Source organism: Argiope bruennichi, chromosome X1, assembly GCF_947563725.1.
Source record: "Argiope bruennichi chromosome X1, qqArgBrue1.1, whole genome shotgun sequence".
Lineage (NCBI taxonomy): Eukaryota > Metazoa > Arthropoda > Arachnida > Araneae > Araneidae > Argiope > Argiope bruennichi.
The window spans coordinates 29462739-29484304 of record NC_079162.1 but is presented as its reverse complement, the minus strand read 5'-3'; the positions used below and the strand labels follow the sequence as shown (position 1 = coordinate 29484304).

Sequence of the window (21566 nt, the reverse complement as noted above, 5' to 3'; positions counted from 1 at the left end):
CGTGTATCAAATATTGTAATATGTAGATTGTAACTTTATACATGTTTTTAAAGTGTCACAAAAATGAAAATATTTTTGCCAGTGTTTAAAAGATGTTCTATTGTATCCATATATTGAAATATCTTCTGTATATCTCTTTGCAGAAGATGTCAAGTATGTCCTGATATATTCATAGTATTTTAGTCAAAGTTTATACTTTGGATAATTTTTCCTAGGAATCTATTTGCGATATCAAAATTTAATTTTATCTTACAAAAAATTTAAAGTTTGTACAGTTTTTAATATGTAATAATGTCTTTTGGATATTTTAGGCACATAATTTTGTAGTGTTCATTATCTTTAATATGGTAATTTTTATTTCAATATACAATGGCCAGCAGCGGAATAAAGCTGATTGGCTTTCTTTCCTTATGACTGTATAATTATATTAATTATTGCTATTGTTTTTTATAGCTAAGAATGAACGTATTTATCATGTTCAGTTCTTTGGTGAGGCACCTCAACGCGGCTGGACTGTTGCTGGTAATATCTTTGAGTTTAAAGGTGAAAGTGCTTACTTTGAAAGAATGCAGGATCTTCTTGTTGCAAACGCTTCTCGTGGAACTAAATTTTTAAGAAAGCTGAAAGCCAAATATAGCATACCTGTAAGTTTTTATTGTAGAAATATAATTTTATAAAACTCGGTTATTTTGCGACTAATATAGTATTTTTCAATTTTTGTGTCTGATACTTCTATTTCAAAGATACTGCATTTGAAACTTTGAAAAAAAATTTGTTATATGAATATAAACATATAACATGTGGTATGACTTTTCTTGCCGGTAAATATTCTAGTAAGATCCCCCTCTCCCCTTATTCTGTGTGTATATTATAGTAGAATGTGAAGAGCATTATTCAATTTTGATAACAGCTACAAAAGTAGTGTCATTACTGGGTTTTCATTTTGGATTTTTAATTTTTTCTATTGCTATTAATAGATATAAATAACTGAAACGTTGTTACAGAGTGGCCAGACGACTGAGAAACTGGGAATCGTCGGATAATTCCAGGAGGTCGGGGAAAATAGGTGAAAAGTCAAATTGATTATAAAACTGGAATTTTGGTAAAAAAGATTTTTTAAAAAATCTGGCATTTTTTCATAAGTAGAATGAATTATCGTTGGCAACTGATGAAAATCAAACTAATCTAAAATAGAGAAAAATTAACCACCATATCTTAATTTATTGCATTTATGTATAAATATATAATATTTTCGCCAAAAGTTTTTATTTGCTTTTTTTCAGAACAAGTTATCGGCACAATTATCGCAAATGATTTTGTGTGCTATGGATAAAGCTTAACTAAAATCCAACTCCAGTTACTATTATGGTTTTAAGCTTTAATGGATCTCGTTTATTTAAAAAGATATAAATGGAGCTATTCCCCCCCCCCCCCATCTCCCTTTGAATGTCAAATCGATTACTTTGTGTTACAAGAGTGAAAGTATGAATTTTGGGTATTAATATTCAAAACTTATTGCAAAATATTAACCCATTATTATAATTACAAAGGAATTTATTTTAATTAAGTATTTTGTAATAATTCCCCCCTCCTGTTCTTGGAGTTTTTGTTGAATTGTGCAGTATCGAAAAATATGTCAGTAAAACATTTTTATTTTTAAAAATTATGAACACAAGACTACTAAATTATTTATATGAATGGGTATTATGGACGTTATTACTAATATTCTCTTTTAACATTTTTTTAAAATCTTTTGTTCATTTAAAATTCCCCATATATTCAACAAAATGCTCTATAATTTAAAAATATTAAACACAAGAAATTAATTTGTTTGATACTTTATAAGTGCATATGCCTTTTTACAATTTTTTTCAAAAAGGTTTTAAAAAGAGAAGGGCAGCATTTTTTAAAAATGTTTTGATGTATATGAAAATGTTAGCCATAAAAATTTACAAAATTCATTCATACTATCTTTTTTTAAATGTATACATCTGAAACATTTTTCTTTTTATGCAGTAAAGAAAAATTGATAAGGACTAATTTTCCACTTTTTTTCTCTATTTTAAAGAAAGGTTGAGTATTGAGCCAGCGTGCAAACAATTTTTTTATTATAATTGATGAGCTAAAAGTCAATGCAATTTTGATTTCATTGGTGAATTGTTCTTATTTTGATGCAGAGATTTCATTTTGTATTTGTAAATGAATTTTTATCTGTTAGTAAAATTATCAATGAGTTCTATTTGCATGTTGGTAAACATTATAGATAGGGGAGATCCTACTGGAAGAAAATAAATCATTTAATTCTTAAGCACTCTGCCAATATGCATATATTTTTGTACTGCATTTTTCTTGAATAAATTTGACAAATAGTTCCGAGATATGACTGGTTGGCTAAAGGTTAGTCTAGATGGGGATGTATCTTCTAGTGTTGGTTAATGTATTTGTTAAAAACGGGAAGGGTTTTACTTAGTTGAAGGTTATCTGAAATTCAGTAAGTGAAAAAGATTTTTTCTCCTAAGAATTAAATTTTATTTTAATTGATTTTTGTTTAGAATAGAACAATTTTTCAAATAAAGTTAAAACATAATGTGCAGTAATTAAACAGAATAAAATAAAGCAACATTGTTCTGAAGATCTCGGAAACATCCGGAAAATGTTGGGGAAATTTCTTAAACATAGAAATGTTAGGGTAATTCAAACAGCAGAAATGCTGGCCATCCTGTGTTCATTATTTTTTCAGTAAAATTTGTTTTTATGAATTGTTAAATACGTAGTTATTTGTAATTTTACTAAATATTTTATTGTAAAATTGTCTATTTTTTTTCAATTTTTCCTCTTTAACACATTTATTGCTAAGGATGAATTAGATAAAAACTAAATGAAAAGACAAATATTAATTCTAATAACTATTGACACTTTTTAAACAAATAAATAAAAAAAAAAAAAAAATAAAGGGAAAAAAAGTAAAGGTATTCTTCAGATATTTATTAGAAAGTTCAGCCTATCTAAACTAGCATAAAACAAATATTAGTTCGCAGAAACCTGTAATTGGAAGTATCTGAAAGACGAGATATCTTGTCGCTAGTGTTGAAAGAGTTAATTAGGGATTTCTTTCTCTCTACGCCTGTATGTTGGTATGATGTGTTCATTAAACTTGTTTTAAGACGAATACAAGTTTATACAATACATTATATTTTGTGTTATTCATAAATAGTTTAATATTTATAAAGAAATGTATTTATAAAAACTATTTTTTTAAATTTCTAATTGGTGACTATTTATTTTTTCAATTTCTTAAATTGACTTATGATCAACATTTTTAATCTATGAACAGGAAAACAATCTTAAGATGATTATTTGTAGAAACATGGTAATTTTCATTGTGATATGAATGATTACTATTCTTATAGAAATTTTAAATTCTTTATTTCTTTTGCTTGAGAAATGTATAATTTTAGGTAACTGTAAAGTTAATTAAAAAGTTAATATCAGTTAAAGTTTTATTAACTGTAAAGTCAATTTCATTATGACAAATTTAGTTAAAAAAAATACCTATAACGGAAAATTTTTTGAGATAATCTATTTTAACTAACCTATCCTCTAGAATCATTTCCACCGAATTTTTGAGATAATCTATCTTAACTAACCTATCCTCTAGAATATTTCCACCAATATCAAATTTGTGAAGATGCCATAATAAATAACAAAGATACAAAGGTGTTCCGTTTTCTTTTTTGATTGTACAACATTGTAATTTTGGTATTTGGTGCTTAACTCTGTATTTCTTGCATTCTGCTCACTATAGATAAGGATGATCTTTTTCAACTAGAGTGACATATATGCAATATACTTATTCAGCTAATAAATAATAATGATATAATTATATCTTATGTAGTGGAGTCGCTAACTGATTTCCTGCTACATTTAACAAAATAATTACTATTTCATTTTTTGTAATTATTTTTGGCAAGTTTGTTTAAACATGTCCTAGCTATTTTCCTGTTCAGAAAATTTCTTTTAATATTTTGATTTAATCATACTCGATTTTCTTTTGCTGTAAAAAAAAGCTAACAATTCTTTCTTAATTGTTTTAAAATATGTTAATGCTGTTTTTATGTATGAAAAAAAATCTATACATTTGTCTCTGCTGCTCAGATTCATAAATTTGGGGGCTACTCAAAATATTATTAAATAGATAAATATATATTCCTTTCAGAAAAGATTCATTGGTTTTTGGCTGAATAAATTTCTAGCATTTTTTTGTGTGCTAGTCTTATTTTCCTTTAAATTTCGCGAGTCATTTCTTGGAAATGATAATTTTATGATAATTTTCTATAAAGTGTTAGTATAAGCATTTGAATTTTTACTGTGCTTATGTAATATATATAACTACTGAATCGCACTTTTTCAGTAACAGCCTCCCCCCTCAAAAGTAAATTATTAATTTTTAAGAGAAAGTTTATTAGACAGATTTCCTAAATTTTAATATTGTATATGTATGGTTTACAGATTTCTCTTGGATCTTGATAATACATATATGCAATTTGAGTTGAATATTTAAAAAAAATTAAACGTAAAAAATATTTACCATAATGTCTTTGATATTGTAAATGCTCTTAATTCACAGGTGTACTAAGTTTTAAATATTTTCAGTTTATATTTCTGGAAAGGTTATGCAGTAGATACTACTAATAGTAATCAGTAGTACCGAAATGATTTAAAATACTTAGGTTTTGTTGGAATGCAAATATGTGAGAAAAAAAAATATAGAAAAAAACATGTACAGAATAGAAATTTGTACTATGTGCAGAATAGCATATATTTTAATTTTTAAAACAATTTTTAAAAAGTTATCCAGACTAACATGCTTTGTCATTCAACATTCATATGAATAGATAGTTCATCAAAAGATTTTGCAAGCTATTAAAATGATTTTAAAATCTTCAGTTTTTTAACAAAATAATGGTCTATTCGCTTGCCATTCATTTTCTTTCATTTTGATAAATTATCCTCATTCTTCCTATATTGCATATGTGTACGAGTCGAATTGTCATTTTTCTGGACTACAGATTCAGTATTACACCTACATTTCAATAATTAAGAAACGGTTTAAATATTTTCAACTTGCCTACAGCTTCTGTTGATTTAGTCTGGGAAGTTGATTATTCCCTTTCAGAAGATTGCATTTTCTTTCATGCTTCCAACATGCAACATTTGCTCATTGTGAAATTGACAGTATTTTTGGTCATAGCTGTTAGCTCAGTGAATCAATGGAAGGAAGTAGAACAGTGAACAGGAAGTAGAAGGGGGGGGGGGAAGGATTGAGTCAGTGACAGTAACAATCTAAAGATTTTTTTTAATTTCCTTAGATTTTCCCATCTAAGCATTGAAAATGATCATAACAAGTAAATTATTGATCTCTGAAACTGGTACATATTGTATGTATTTAGACACATAATATTTGTTCCATGCTATTTTGATCTGTAAAATTGATTTATCATTACATCCATGATGACTACCAAAGGCAACTCAACTGTTTTAATCTTTTTATCAGCATAACATTTTATTAGAAAGTGCTAATTTGAATGAATTCTGAAAAATAAAGTATTTTTGGGAAGTAATTGATAGCAATAGTGCCACACAGTACCACAATTGTAAAATTTTAGTTTGCAATTAAAAAGCTACTGTAACGATTTTTAGTAAATGAAATATTATACCACGGGAAATTCAGTTTAAATGCTGATTTCATCTTTTTTATTAGCACTTCAATGTTTTTATACTGCTTATCATTGCATGTTCAATATCACTTATATATTCCCTCTAATTCTTGGTTTCATTTTAAAACTATTATATAACACATTCCATTAGGATATGGTTACCATTTACTGATGTACATTTCATTTTTTTTGTCATGATTTTTACATAAAATTGGAATGTTAAAATATTGAGTTAAGTTCTGCTTATAATTAATGCAGTATGTTTTATTTGGGACAGTTAGATATATATTATTTAATGTGTATGAACTTAGGGAAGCACTTTTAATATTTTTGAAAAATTTATTCAATTGTTGCCGTTTTTACTACTACTTAAGAAAAGGCTTTACTTAAATAGTTACTCCATAGGTTAAAATGAATTATTAGAAAAAAAGATAACATTTTTGGTGAGAATTGAAAAAAAGTGCATGGAAAGGTTTTTGTTTCTGAAAAGTATTTGTAAGTTTTTGTTGCAATGTATATGATATTTAATTATTCTTTGCAATGTATATGGTATTAATTCAATTGAGCGATAATGTAAAATTTCAGTTTCTTGTTTATTGTTAATAGTTTGTTTGATAGTTTCTTGTTTATGATTAATTAATAGGAATAAAAATTATATTCAGTATTTTAAAAAGATCTCTTAAATTGGTTTTTGTTAGCTTTTAATATTTTAGCATTTTAGTAATATTTTTTTAGTAATTAAAAATTCTTGTGAATTTGTGGATTTTTTTATCATACATTTTATTCTAATAAAAAACAGTGAATATAAATTTTGATTTTTTGTTTTTAATGAATTGCTAACCACAATTGTTATCACATTTGTGAGTCTCTCTATTCTTACATTTTTAATATTTATTGGTGTAAAACAATAAATATTAAAAATGTTTAATATATCTAATTACATGACTGTCAGTGAATGAATGACAGTATGACTGAAATCTTTTTAATTCTATATTTTACCACGGAAGGAAATTAAATAGATACCCTTAATATAAAAATAAAATTTATGATAGCTCAATCATTCTTATGCAGTAAGTAAAACCTGTCCTTTCTTAAAATGTCTCCATTACAACCAGGATTTTCTTTGAATTCAATACTTACATATATAAAAATTAAGACAAATTTTATAGTAAGTGAATAATAATTGTAATTTTTTTTTCTCCAAATGCCATTAACACAATGAAAATAAACAAATATTTCTTCATATATTTCTCCTTGATATTTGTTTTATAGGTGATTTTTAAATTTTGAATTAATTAATCGTATATTTAAATTTTTAAAAAATGAGTCGTATAGTTTATTAATCATAATTTGTTATATTATTGAATCAAATAATATCTTAAAATATCAACTTTTAGTAGTTTTCTTATGCTCCATTGTTGATTCATGTGTTTTAATGACCTAGCCCATCACTGCAATGGACAATGTTTTCCTTGCAATTCATTTTTAATATTTTAAAATGGTTGCTTGGAAATTCTGTGATAGCATTCTTAAACTAATATTATTGGAATTGCTTTATTTCTTGAAGGAAAAAACAATTTAAACACATAGATTTGACTGAATTTGCTTAAGGAGAATGTACAGACATTTTATTCATGGCTGTTTTTCAAAACTCATCATATTTATGTTTTCTATTGAATGTTGGAAGATTTTTTAAACTTAGACAGTGCTTTGTATGTATTCGCTGAGATTGAAAGCATTTTAGCAGAATTGTCCCGATGATCAGTGTGCTAAGGAAATGGCAGCTGATTGCTCTAAAACAAAATTCAAATTTCTTCTAAATATACCATATCCTCAATGTTTAGTATTATGTTGAAACATTATGAAATGTTTTTCATGCATATAATGTTTTGATGGGTTAATTTTTTTAGATGGTTGAAATGTACATATGCACAAATATTGCCTTACATTTTGAAGCAAATGGCAAAATTTTTTTAATCCCTAATTAATTTTTTCTGCAATTTTCTTATGTAATAAACTTATGTTTATATCTGTTATGTTATATAATGTTGTATGTAATGATATTTTAAACTCTTAATTTAATACAAATTAATTTCCAAAACTTTATCTTAATTTAGCCCATAGTAATTTCATTCTTATTTCCTGATCCAATTCCACTTTCTTAACTTAATTAATTCAATGGAAGCTTTATAAAATTGCTGAATCGGCTAAACTCCAACACTTTCATATGCTCTGCGCGAAGGGACAAATTCTTACAAAAGATCCCTGTGTTTCCCTTGTATTTTGATTGACATACCATGGAAATCCCTATTAAAACATCGCAACATATAAGACGGCACTAATTTGTTTCTTCCTCTTTTTACGCCACTTCTTGACTAATCTGTTGCTGTGAGTGGACGTGCTTGTCCGCACCGCTTGTACTTAAACATGCTTGCCTGCCTCCCGGGAAAGAAAATAAAGCGAAATTTAAAACTTCAATGAGTCTTTCTGTCTTCGAAATTGTATTCTTCAAACAAAATGATGCTTACTTATATATAATAAAGCTATTGTACGTAATATTTTCGTTTTGAAATTCTTTAATATAGTCTGAAGTTTCAAAAATATAATTATAAATGTTCAAATTGTCTATAACCAAATTCTGTTAATAACAATATTTATTATAGTTTCCTTACATTATCCCTATAAACGGATTTCACTGTGATATCAACTCATTAGTAAAAGTATCCTTATAGACAGGTTTCACTGTAGTATCGACTTAATAGTAAAATATTGCCCTTGAATTTTTTGAGTATTTAATTATTTGATACTTATTTTTTCAATATTTTTACAATGCATGATAGTTTTTCTTTCCCCCTCCCTTTTTTGCTAATTTATATTAATAACTCTCAGAATTAAAGAATTTTATTCTCTTGCATTATCATATGCAGGAGAATAAAAAACTAAGATTAAGCATATTTTAATTGCAGCAGAAAAGATTTTTTATATTTTGTTTATTTCCAAATATTATAATAAAAGCATTGTTTTCTTAATTCGATATCTGGTTAAATTCATTCCCTTAGTTTACTAGTATAATTTTTGGACAGTTTATGATTGCTATAAATGAATAATTTTAAGATTTTGCATTTATAAAAATTTTATCTTCATAAAATCAAACTATTTTAATTTTGTTATTCATTATAGCAGGAATAATTTTTTTTAACAGCATTAAATATAATTTTTAAAAGTTTCAGCATATACAATATTCTAAAAAATCATTCTACAATTCATTTGTGGCAATTTAATTTAAAATATATTTATTTTGTCCATGTAAAAAATTTTCTTTTTTATATTTTATTTTGAGGAGAACTGAATTAAATAATCAGCATTATGTTATGCAAGTGAATTCAACTGGAATAAGTGGGACAACAGCAATTTAGTAGAAATTAAATTTTTGTTTTTGGTTAAAAAAAATACCTAAAAATAACTTATAATTGGACATTCTAATAAAAATAATGGATATAATTTAGATTTCTCTCTAAACTTGAAATTTCATTCATGCTTAATGTGAAACGATTCATTTTTGCGTAGTTCTATTCTAAACCCTTATTATATTGTTTGCAAAATGCCATAAAACGAAAAAATTCCATATTGATTTTAGTCACTAATTTTTATCTTTGGATCTCATTTTTTTCTGTTTGAAAAAGTTGTTTAAGAATTTGGGGTCAATGGGTCCCCCCCCCCCAATTTTTTTTAGTAATCTGCCTTAAAAATTTGTAAACTGAAAACATATGCAAGGTCTATGTTTTGATAAAGTTAAATTCGTATTTTACCCTGTTTTTTTTTGTTTGTATTTACTTTATACATGTAATGTTTGGTTTAATATAAACTGAAAGATCAATACTCCAAGGTGTGCCTAAATGATAGACCTTAGCTTTATCAGCATTGTTTCAAGTCCTAGTAGATATATTAGTTGATAGGTGCAGTGATAATCCGAGTTGCACATCATATCTAATTGTTATCTATCAATATCCTGATTTCTGGAGAGTTTTTTTTCGACAGTTCATTTAATGATGTGTTATTCCAGATTAGCATAAAGATCAGTTACCCAATATCTTTGTTTTAAAAGTGGAGAGTGTTTCATAAATTTATCGCAGGATGAGAAAAGTGTACAGAGAGCAGTGTTTTACTTGGTGCAGAATATTCTGTTGGTGTCAGCATTATGAGGTAGGATGCATAAACATCAAGGATTTGCCATGCCCTGGGCAAGTACATGTTGTGACCACAGAATGGCCACTATTATGGCAAAGTTTGTGCATGTTGGGTGCCCAGACATTAAATTTTAAAAAAATATTTTGTTCTGTATGAAGCTTCCTCATCTTAATGAATCAATATATTGGAGTATATGACATTTTTTTTTGCTTCTGATCATTTGTACAAAGGTGTTTTATTCGTAGCTTTTGTAGAAATCTTGTGGAAAAGAATTGGCCCGGATAAGTTGCAGGCAGGAGCTTTAAAGCTCCAAATGCTTATGCCAAATTTTCTATTAACACTTTAAAAGTTATTTTATAGATTTTTCCTACTGATGAGCAATTTTTGGACTTTTATTGCTATTTTATCCAACTTTTATTTATTCATTTTAAATTTCAGATTAACTTGTATGTTATTTCATATAAACTTTGTGCCAAGTATCTGTTGATTGTATTTTTGAAATATGCTTTTTTGAATTACAAATATTTCAAATAATAATTATAGTCATTCTGCGTAGGCATCGTCAAGGAAAAAATGGTTAATTGCAGTAGAAGAGGCTGAAGAGGCTGCAAAAATTATAAATTTAGGGGAAAGATTTCGAAGTTATGTTTTTGATTATGAGAAGCTTAAATCAAAAAAATCTTCAAAAGGTAAGATAACATTCTTTTATTGCTCTTAATATTTTTGACTATCATTTCAAAAATATAAATCAAGAACGAGTTTATCAAAGTATCAATTTCTACTATTTTCTATTTCCGTTGTTTTAAAATAAATGAAGGTATCTGTGATGTAATTTCAGCCCAATACATACATCTGACTTTTAATGGACCAGTAATTTGTAACAAAGTGTTGAAGAAACAATTCACAGAGTGAAATATATAAATTGGTTAGTGCACACATATTTCCTACAACACACTTCTGATTCCAGAGAGGTGTCTGGCAAATTATTAGGTAAAAAAAGATCAGATGTGTGTACCAGACTTCAGTTATTGTAAATATAATATTTTTTATACTTTTCATATTGGTCTTGCTGAAAAGTTTAAACTGAGAAGGTCTGTTTCAAATGGTAACATGTTGATTGTCTTTGCTGTTCTTATTTTTTCAGATTGTCATTTCAAAAATATTCTCAACATGGTGCATAGCATTCTTGAAAGTTTTATGGTCCTTTTATTTTTTTGCAAAAGTGCTTATGTTTCTTTCTGAAGATAAAATTTTCTGGAGGTTTGATTTGCCCTAGTATAGGAATACGTTTTCTTTGTTTAATCTCATCCTTCAATGGAAAGTGCTGACCATAAAGAAGGAAGTGATACTGGTTGTCGATTCATTTGCATTAATGAGTTCAAAGGTTAAAGGTTGAAAAAAGTTTCTCCTATGATAGTATGTATATATGTATGTATGCATGCATGCACTGAGAAAAAATCTCTTTTATTGATTTAACTTTTTTAAAACCTTCTATTGCTTGCAGGGAATGGAGAACTTGTGCTCAATAAATTATCCCCTACCTCATTAAAAGGTGTCTTTTGCACTTGCATTGTAGGTTTACTGGGGTCACGTGACGTTCATCTAGAGGGGTGACTGAGCACAAGTTCCACACACCTGTGATCGGTTATCTGCGCCTTCACAATCCACACTTATTTCAGCGAATACTATCGCACCCCTGGACACAAAATTAGTAAACTTTTGCAAAAGAGTTTGTAAGTCCGATGTTGCGGTTTATTCGTAAACCCAATTTTGCATATTTAGCCACACCTCCGGTCGGGCTAATGGGTGATAATGGAATTGCAGAAGTAAAATGCACAGCATCCTGTGAAAATATTACTCCAAAGGAATCAAAGCTAAAAAAATTTCTTTGAAATTAAATAAAGGTGGAAATACAAAAATAAATTAAAATTGCAAATATTATTTTCAAGTGCAGGGCCAGGAGAGAGAAAAAAAAAAAGATGTTTTCGTAGCTTTCCCCCTCTGGATATTTTTATAACTGCATTTTTTTAATATATATATATAATTCAGAAATCGATGCTATTTTGTCTATTTTTTTTCGTAAAGATTTTTATTTGATCTTGCATTTATGAGATCTTGTACATACATTTCTTATTCATATATCTTGCAATTAATGTTAAGTAATTCTATTATTAATAGAAAGTAAGACTGTTTTTATCAAAAAAATAAATAGCGGAATTAAATTCATTTAAAAAGAAGTAAGATAGAAGAAAATCTATAGCTGTTTTATTTACTAATATTTAAACATTCTCATATTTCTGAATGAATTTTCTTGAAAATCCTGATTATCTATACTCATAAAAAGGGAAAAAATGTATGCGTGCATGTATGTATATTACAATAGTTTACTAAGCAATATCTTCATTAAGAAACTAGCCGCCTTTGGTGATCAGCAGTTCGCCAGTATAAAAGATTTATAAAATTTTCAATTATATATTTTATGTAACTTGGTCTCTTAATAGCTTTTTCTGCAAAATATTTAGCCACCAAAGTTTCAGATTTTGATAATTATATAATTCAGTCATACTATTATGTAGTCTTAAACAGTTCTTTTCATTGTATTACTTATCTCTTACTAATTTTTGTCAGAACTCATAAAATTTGCACATTAAATTAGAGTGGAAATGTTAAACTGCAATTAATCGAAAAACATTTTTTACTGAAACCAAGCGTATCATTTTTTTGAATATGAAAATTGAATGCAGAGTCGCTCATCATTGAAGTTGTATATGCAATGCAGAATAATTTTCGTAATTTATATAATATCTTAAAGAAGTATTCAAAAAAACATTTCTCTAATTTATCGTAAAATTGTTTTTAATTTTAATTTCAAAACATTTAAATGATGTAAATGGAAATAGTTTGACTTCAGTCAATAAATGTTCTTATGAAAAAATTATGAAGTTTAAATTTTACAGCCCTTTTGTCCCAAGGAATCATATTCTGCAAAATACAGTAGACTCCCGATTATCCGCGGGCGGTTTATCCGCGGAGCGGATTATCTGCGCCTGCTGCACTAAGTTTTTATTTTGCTTCCAAGCAAAGAGAATAGGCTTCCAAAGCAAGAAGCAAACACAAATGACTGATTTCTTCAAAAAGGTTTTGTTTTACAGTTATGCTTTTGTAATTACATAATACATTACAGTATTAAAACAGTACATATGTATTAATTTTTCTGTGTATCCTTGACGCCTCTCGTAAGTACAAAGCACTTTTCTGTTTTCATTAACAAAATGCATTTTAGATTAGTTTTGAGTGATATACTAAAATATTAAGTGTTAGTTAAACATTTCCTGCTGTTTATTTTACGTTTCATTGTACATAACACGATTTTTCAAAGTTGGAAGGACTGTTTTCTCTTTTGCTATACCCGTTTTTAGCTTTTTTCGGATTATCCGCGATTTTTGTTATCCGCGGCGGCCGCGCCACCCAATTCCGCGGATAATCGGGAGTGTACTGTACTCTTGATACTTCAACTTTTAACTCAAGTTCAATAAATAAACTTCCATAACTAAAATTTTCATAACCATAGGCCAATCACTGTTGAGATATCCTGGTAAAAGATTGGCATATCTTCTTTGAAATGGTCTATGAAGTGTTCTAAAATTGCCACTTTTTATAGAAGAGCAATTTTCAAATTTCATAAATTTAGTTTTAGTGCATGATTTAGTTGGTTGAAGTTCAAAGATTTTTTTAACCCTTGGCGCTTTGAAAAGTAATTAGATGCATAAATATTTGCCGAATAATAGGACTTATTCATTGCTCCGAAAAATTAATATAGATGGATTTTTTTAAGTTGAATTTTAACAGAAAATTAATCTACATATTTTCACCAGTCAAAATTTAATAAAATAATTAAATAAAACACCAAAATGACGCACTGCCTTGAATGGTGCCTGAGAGAAGAGATCGGAGTTTTAAGGGTGAAAATATTGATCTAAAAAAATTTGTTAAAAATGATTCAAAGGTTAATGTAAAAGGGTAAACATGTAAAAGGGGGACAAAGGGTAATGTAAAGGACCTATGTAAAAATTTAAAATTCTTAATTCATCGGAGCATTTTTATTGACTCAAGTAACAAAATATAATTGTTTAGCTAATTTAGACAATTTTGTTAGTAGATGCATGCCTCTGATTAAAATTAACTGATGGGTGCTGATTACAGTGATTATCCAACAGTTATATTAAACCATTTTTGCCTTGAATTTAATTGTTTGATTTAATGAATAATATAGATATTGTAAAAGGTCATAGAAATCTTTTCCCCCATTTACTTTTTAGAAAATATATTTCAAATTTTTTCGCTTCATACAGAAACTTGCTGAAATTTACACTTTTATATATTTAATTTACAATAATAGTTGATTTATATTTTTTAATTTGAATTTCTGTCAATGTGATTGCAATAGGTTGATAAAAGCTAATTTTTTCCCATAAATTTTATTTTTATTTTGTGCGAAAAACATTGTTGAAAAATATAGGTAAAACATTTCTTTAAAAACTCATTAAAAATCGAAAAAATTTGTAGATTAAAGGATTGATATCATTAAAAAGATAATTTTTTTGTGTTTTATCTTGATGCAAAAATCAATTTTGTGCTGTAATTTTTTCAGAATTTATAGCGTTGTAATTTTTAGAAAGTGTATCCATTTTTAAATTCTGTTACTCCTTAATGTAATAAATTATTGTATGTATAAGGATCAATGTTAGTGAAATTAATTAATATTAGATAAGAATATTATCTGTAATGCTCATAAACAATGCTAAATGGGAAAGCTTATGTATTAGTTGAAATTTAAACACTTTCGTTTTTCAAGTTCCCATTTTTGTTGAGATTACTGAAAATTAAGAGATGCATTGCACAAAAAGCGGAATTGTATAAGGAGTAAATGTTACATGTCCAATAGAATTTGAAGTTCAATATGCTCTTGTGAGTAAGTGATCAAAAACAAGCTAAGTAAATTTTAGCAACCATAAATCTGAATTATAAAATTAAGTTGGTCACTGCTTTCATAAAAACTTTAAAAAAATCCTTTTTAACATGTATTAGTATTTGTGTAACAATATATTTTACAACTATTTTTCTTCAATTCATGGTTATATAGGAGTAATCATAATTTTTATTTTGAAAAAAGCAACATTCCTACCAAGTTATTTAATTAAATCTCTCAAAACTTTTTTTTTTTTTAAATTTTAGTTACATACAAATGAACAAAAATTGCTCATAAGCTTTCAGAAATACAGAACAGTCTTGACTGTGCTGAATGTCGGAAAGAGAGATGTTTGCAGTTAGTTTCTTCTTTTTTTTTTTTTTTTTTTTTTTTTTTCTCGTTAAATGCAAGTGACCATATTATGCATATTGTGAATTATTGAAAAAGAATTATTTAGAAATTCATTTAAAAAAATTTTTTAACACCTTTTTATTTTCATATTTATATATGTAGCATGTTTAGATGTTGCATTTCAATGTCGTTTGTGGTGCATTGGATTATGTATAGTTAAATCTGACAGTAAGTAAGCTAGAAAATGAAGTAATGTATTTCAGATTTGAAGGAATTTCAGTAATTAGCAACATTTTCTGATTGAAAATGTTTTTTCTTCTCTTGAGAATTAATAAACAGCTGTTTTTAAAATTAATAATATGATTCCTATCATTTTTACCCAAACGCTTATTATTTTGCAAAAAACAAAAACAAAAAAACACTTATTTGAACAGCTTTAACGTAAAAATTATATTAGCTCGTTTCAAGTATCAGCTTGTGGAATGTATATACATAAAAGCATACATACATACATATAGAAAGAACTAAACATAATTGATATCCATTTGAATTTAAAGCCCTTTCTATGTATTTTTTTCATTTTGTTAAAGTTAAAACGTAAGAGATATAAAGATTAAAACTAAAAATTATAATTCATTTTATTAGATTAAATTTGTATTATGCAGATCAGAATTATAATTTTTATAAATGTCTTCCGTGTGGGAAAATTATAAACATGTTCCTTTTTAATAAATACATTTTTAAAGCAAATTTCTCGCACTTTATATTTATTTTCAACACTTGTCTAAAAAAGTCTTGTTAAAGGTCATCAGCATTTTCTCACGGAAGTTTCATTTCGTTATCAGATATAAGGAGTATCATTACTCTCATAGTGATTTGATTACTATTTGTCGTCTTGGCTTACTATTGACAATCTTTTTGGGGATAATTTTATGTTTTTCATGGAAATAGTATATAAAGTTGGCTTAGCTGTCACTTCACCATATTGTTGCACTATTGTTCCTTGGTTACTTCTTCGCAGAATATTTATATTTTAACATTTTTATCAATAAATTATTTAATTTTTTTTCTGCATGCAATTTTAATGTAAAAGGTTTTTAACAATATGATAAAAAAATGTTTACTCAATTCAGTGTAGACATACAAAAGTGAATACACTGAATGGTCGAAGGCTTCCAAAAATAAAATACAAAACGAAATATTCTTGGTTTTCTAAAGAATTTGACATTTCTAATATGGCAGAAGCGTTTGTAAAAGCATGTATAAGAAAAGATTTTATTTTAATCTATCATTTCTATATATTTGACACTGCTTTTCTTTAAAAATATATAAACCAAGTGCAATTTTTTTGAATCAGTGTTATCCCGGGAATATGCGCACATGGCTTCTGAAATCCAAGGGCTTTAAATATAATACAAAAATTCCAATTTCACCGAAGCTGCATCCAAGTCGAAAGCAAATTACAGATATTTCAGAAATTTTCCTATATTTGTCAGTTAAAAAAAAAGGTAGTCGCCTCTGAAGCACAATGCACATGTTTGTCTTTCATTACTAGATGGCTTAGGAGAAGATTGCAAATAAGTTTTATTTCTTATTTCAGTTTGAATAAATTTGCATTTCTGTAATCAAGGTCATCCTCTAAATTTGTGACAAGATCCTCTAAATTTATAAATGATCATAATCATACATATTTTGTAAAAAAAAAAAAAAAAAAAGCGTGAATATTTGTGCTTATTGATGCATTTAAGGAAATATTTTACTTATTGGTCTTTTTTTCTCTAAGAAAATTTAATGTTTTTTATTTATTGTTAACATCTACAGAAACCAAAGCATTTTTTGAAAAATATTTTTCTATCTTATTTAAAGAAATTTGAAATGGGATGCACTGCTTTTTGGGACACCTTGTGTGTGTATATTAAGATTTTAGTGAGCAAATCTAGTTATTGAAGCATATTTTCCCTATTACTTGATGAATATTACATAACTATGAATATTATAATGATATTAGAATTAATTTGAGTAATCCCATCATATTTTGTCCTTAAAAGTTGTTCTGTTATTTTATTTATGAGTTTTGTTCTAGACATCTCAAAGAATCTCCCTTCCCCCCCTTTTTTGTGCGTAAATATATTAGTAGATGCGTTACTGAATAAAGACGCTTTTGAATTTTTAACATTGATTTATTTCACTATTGCAGGCTGATTTATTTCACTGTTGTAGGCATTTTATGTACAAGAAGCAATGATAAAACTGATGTCTGTTAAAATTGCAACGTAAAGGCAAAAGACTGAAATTTTTTCCTTTGGTGATTTTGCTATGAGATTTTGCTAGGGATTTCTTTGATATGTATAGTCTTAGGAAAGAAAAATGTAGGTATCTTTAAAAGAATGTGGTAATCATTAAGGATTTTTATCCATTCACTTGCAGCTCGAGCAAAGTCTGAAGCGATCAATTTTATATAGCACATTTAGAATTATTTAAATAAAAAGTAGAATTGGATCGGGAAATACGAGACAATTTTAGAATGGTTATTATGGACTAAATTAAGATAAAAATTTGGAAATTAATGAAGATTTAAATTAGATTAATAGATCATTACACACACGCATCCAACAGGGATTTCTTTGACATGTGTTGACTTAGAAAAGGGAATCTGAAATATTTTTGAAACAGCTACATAAGTGCCAGCGATATTTATCTGTTTGCTTGTGGCGTAGAAAGCAAAGAAAAGGTAATTTTTAGAGTGCATGTTGACAATAATTAAATAAAAAAAAAATGCAAGATTGGAATTGAAGTAAGAGATATTGAAGTAACGTGGACTAAAGGAAGGAAACCAAGCAATATCATTATGTATATATTTTAGTCATTTATTCTACTCTTCTACCAACAGATTTAAATATAAATTAAGTTATTTGAAAAGAAATAAAGGAAGATTGTTCTACTAATTTATAAATGTATTTTTATGAAAGGATCTTTTACCAATTTTGAGTTCAATTAGCTAAATAAAAAACTTTGGAAATGCCTCGCAAGTCATTTTACTATAGTGCGAAACATAAAATGCTCATGTGTTAGATTCTTGGATTTAAAAAAAAAAGTAATCTTGACTTTCATGGTCTTGCCCTTAATTTTTATGCCAAAAGGAATGATAATAACAATTTATTTAAATATGTGTAATAACATTTGCATACTTTGTTAATAATACAATTTCGTTTCTTTCCTTTCCACTGGTTTCACATGTGTTGCCAATTACATTAAACCCTTTCATCAAACGTAGCAGTAATGACAGATTTTTATATTTTTATGCATCTGATGTATATTAAATTAGTAAAGCAATGATTGTGTTTTTTAAATTTAAAAAAAAATATTTCTGTTGGAATTATTTTTTTTTGGTAAATTATTAATGCCAGTTTAATTTTTCTAATAAGATATTTCATGTTCTACAGTTGATAAAATAAATGCAGACATAATAAGGGACAAATTAGTGGAAGACTTGCATTCCACTAAAGAAATATCTGGTGAAGTTATTTGCTTTGAGATTGTCAATAGCTTATTTTCAAAGTGATGGAATACATAAAGAATAATTCTTAAATAAATTGTACATCAGTGAGAAATATTTGTTTTAGCAAAAAATAAGTTGGTGTGGGGGAAAAATGCACCTTGTTTTTTGTTGTACTAATGTCTGAAAGAATAAAACAATGATGTTGCTATTCTTATGGAGTGTATAGATTTCTTGGTCGAATCATCTTTACTCTATTGTGCGAATTTTGAAGTTAATGAAAGTGATTAGATAATTATTTTATTTTTTATGTGATTAGATTTTAGATTACAAAAATGTGGAGAATTTCAAAAACATTTCTCATTCTTTCTTGTGAACAAGATTCTACTGAAAGACGAATCAATATTAGTAAAAATATTGAAGTAGAAAATTTAACCCTTTCTAAGGCCTTGGGAAGTTTGCTTCCCACCAAATTTATCAATCTTCGTATGAAATTATGTAGGTTGACATCAGTTCTGACAAATTTTTTTAGAAAGACAAAAACATAGATGCTTTAGTTCTTTATCTCAGACAATATGTCTTGATTTGTTACTTAATTATTAATTAACCAAATTAATTAATCAAATTAAATTTATCTAATAAGCTAAATGAATCCCTTTTCTTATACTAATTTCAAGCCTAAAAATATTTTAACATAATATGACTAGAAAAAAATGGCCCTTTAAAGTGTTAAGTCGGAATTAGGTTTCACAACATAAGTCTATGAATAGGATCCATGCAGTAAACTTTTTTAAAGAACTGAGAATATCAGTAATATCTTTCCATTCAAATTATTGCCTAATTTTCTGACAAGAAATGGTTAAAGAAATAGCTGCCTATGACGTAAACAAAGTTGCAGTCGTGCTTCATCTTTTTATAAGGGGAAAAAAAATTTAGAAGAGGAAATTGTATACGATATTAATACAGCCATTCAAAAAATCAGAAATGTTTCACTTCTAAAAAAATCTAATGAGTTAAGAGACAATTGAGCACATTAAAGGAGTTTTGAAAAATTTGTAAAAAAAATAAAGCAGATGAAAAGTTTTGCTTACGTATTTAATGAAATTACAATGATTTTTATATTTGTTTATTTACGTTCTTAATCCCCCCCCCAAAAAAAAAAAATTCAGAGAATTGAAATATTAATGAAGTAGCAGTATACATTAAAAAAAAAAATTCAGTTGCAGTGTAGACAAATAATTCGAAATATAATTGATTATTTTCTGATTAATATTCATCAAATCATTATTTTTGATTAAGATTTATAGATGACTGCTGGCTGCATTTACTAAAACATTTTCCACTGTTTTGTAACTCATTTGAATAATTTTTTAAAATTGGATTAAACTAGAATGTAATTAAGGTTTGGTGCTCACATCCGAAGTTTATTGTAAAAGTAGTTTGCGACAGAATATTACACAACAATTGTTGCTCAGACTACATAAATAGCAGCTGAGTAGTGCACACCAGTTGTATTATGAAATAATCTTTTTGTGCAAAATATTTTTTTCATACTAAATTGCTTTTTGTTTTATTCACTTACAGGCACAAAGGGCAAACAAAAGAGTTCGGTCTCATCTGGTAAGATATATTATATGCTGTACTTATTTTTTTTTTCTCAATATTTCATTTCATAAACATATATCAAGCATTTAAGGCTGATTACTAAAATGCTGAGAATGTGAAATTAGGCTTACTCATTTTAATTGTTCTTGACAGTGTTGAAGGTAGAATCAATGTATTAATTCTTTCTGTTTTATTTACTTATAGGTAAAGTGGTTGAGCAGAAAGACTCTTTTTCATATGGTGAGATATATGATATGCTGTTTTTTTTTTTCTCAGTGGTGTTTTTTTAAAATATTTATAAAGTTTTTCAGAACCTAAATTTCTGGTTTTGTTATTTATTTAAATCATTCTTAATAATAATGAATTTGAAGATGTGTAGCTTACACCTGGTGCATATATTGAAATTTTGAACAAGCAGACTACTGTTTCATGTACATGAATAATAATTAGGTAATATAGACATTTGTCCTGCTACACACTTCTGACTCAAGAGTGATAGCAGCTCAGTAAATAAATGGGGTAGGGTGTTGGATGGATATGCACCAGACTCTAAGAATTGATAACTCAATTTTTTTTATCCTTTTTATTCTGATTTTTTTTAATATACTTACAGATGAAAATTCAAAACCAGGATCTACCACTTCAAATGGTAAGACAACGTATATCTTTTCTCTACTTATTTTAAAAATGTTATCAAGTACTTAAAAATGTATACTCAGTTTGTTGAAACGCTAATTTCCACAGTTTATTTATTTATTTCAATAATATTTTCAAAAAAGAGAAACAGCTTTGATGTAATTTAAGCCTTGTACAGAAATCCGATTTTTAATGGACATATATTCAAAAGAATGTTTATATGCAATTCGTTGAAGAAAATACTAAAAGAATTGTTGTGTAGTGCACCCAATATGATAGAATACACTTCTTATTGCGGAGATGTTTGACAATTAATTAGGGTAAAAACAAAAAATTGGATATGTATACCAGGTCTTAAGAATTATAAACATTATCTGTATATGCATAATATTTTTCATATTTCTTTCTGTTTTATACATTTGTTGGAGAAGAGGCTAAGCAGAGAAATTCTGTCTCATCTGGTAAGACATAGTATGCTGTACGTTTTTTTCCAGCATTTCTTTTCATCAATGTAGAATAAGTATGGTGTATATATTAATTTTTTTTTGACAAGCAAATTGGGGAGTGATTGCATAGATAACAGTTCAGTAATGGCTACTTTTAT

At 27.1% G+C, this 21566-nt stretch overlaps 1 protein-coding gene across 9 annotated transcripts in view; it reads left to right on the top strand.

Moving 5' to 3' along the window:
• Positions 1-21566, top strand: part of LOC129958101 (histone-lysine N-methyltransferase NSD2-like) — a 175610-nt gene that overhangs the window by 42309 nt on the left and 111735 nt on the right. For all 9 annotated transcript variants that reach the window (XR_008783143.1, XR_008783144.1, XM_056070296.1 and 6 more), the window contains 5 exons: positions 454-644; positions 10462-10594; positions 20306-20341; positions 20531-20566; positions 20940-20975. Coding sequence is in view for 7 of the 9 variants with exons in the window: in XM_056070296.1 (XP_055926271.1) it covers positions 454-644; positions 10462-10594; positions 20306-20341; positions 20531-20566; positions 20940-20975 (432 nt within the window). In the remaining 2 variants the exon portion in view is untranslated. The remainder of the gene's footprint in view (positions 1-453; positions 645-10461; positions 10595-20305; positions 20342-20530; positions 20567-20939; positions 20976-21566) is intronic.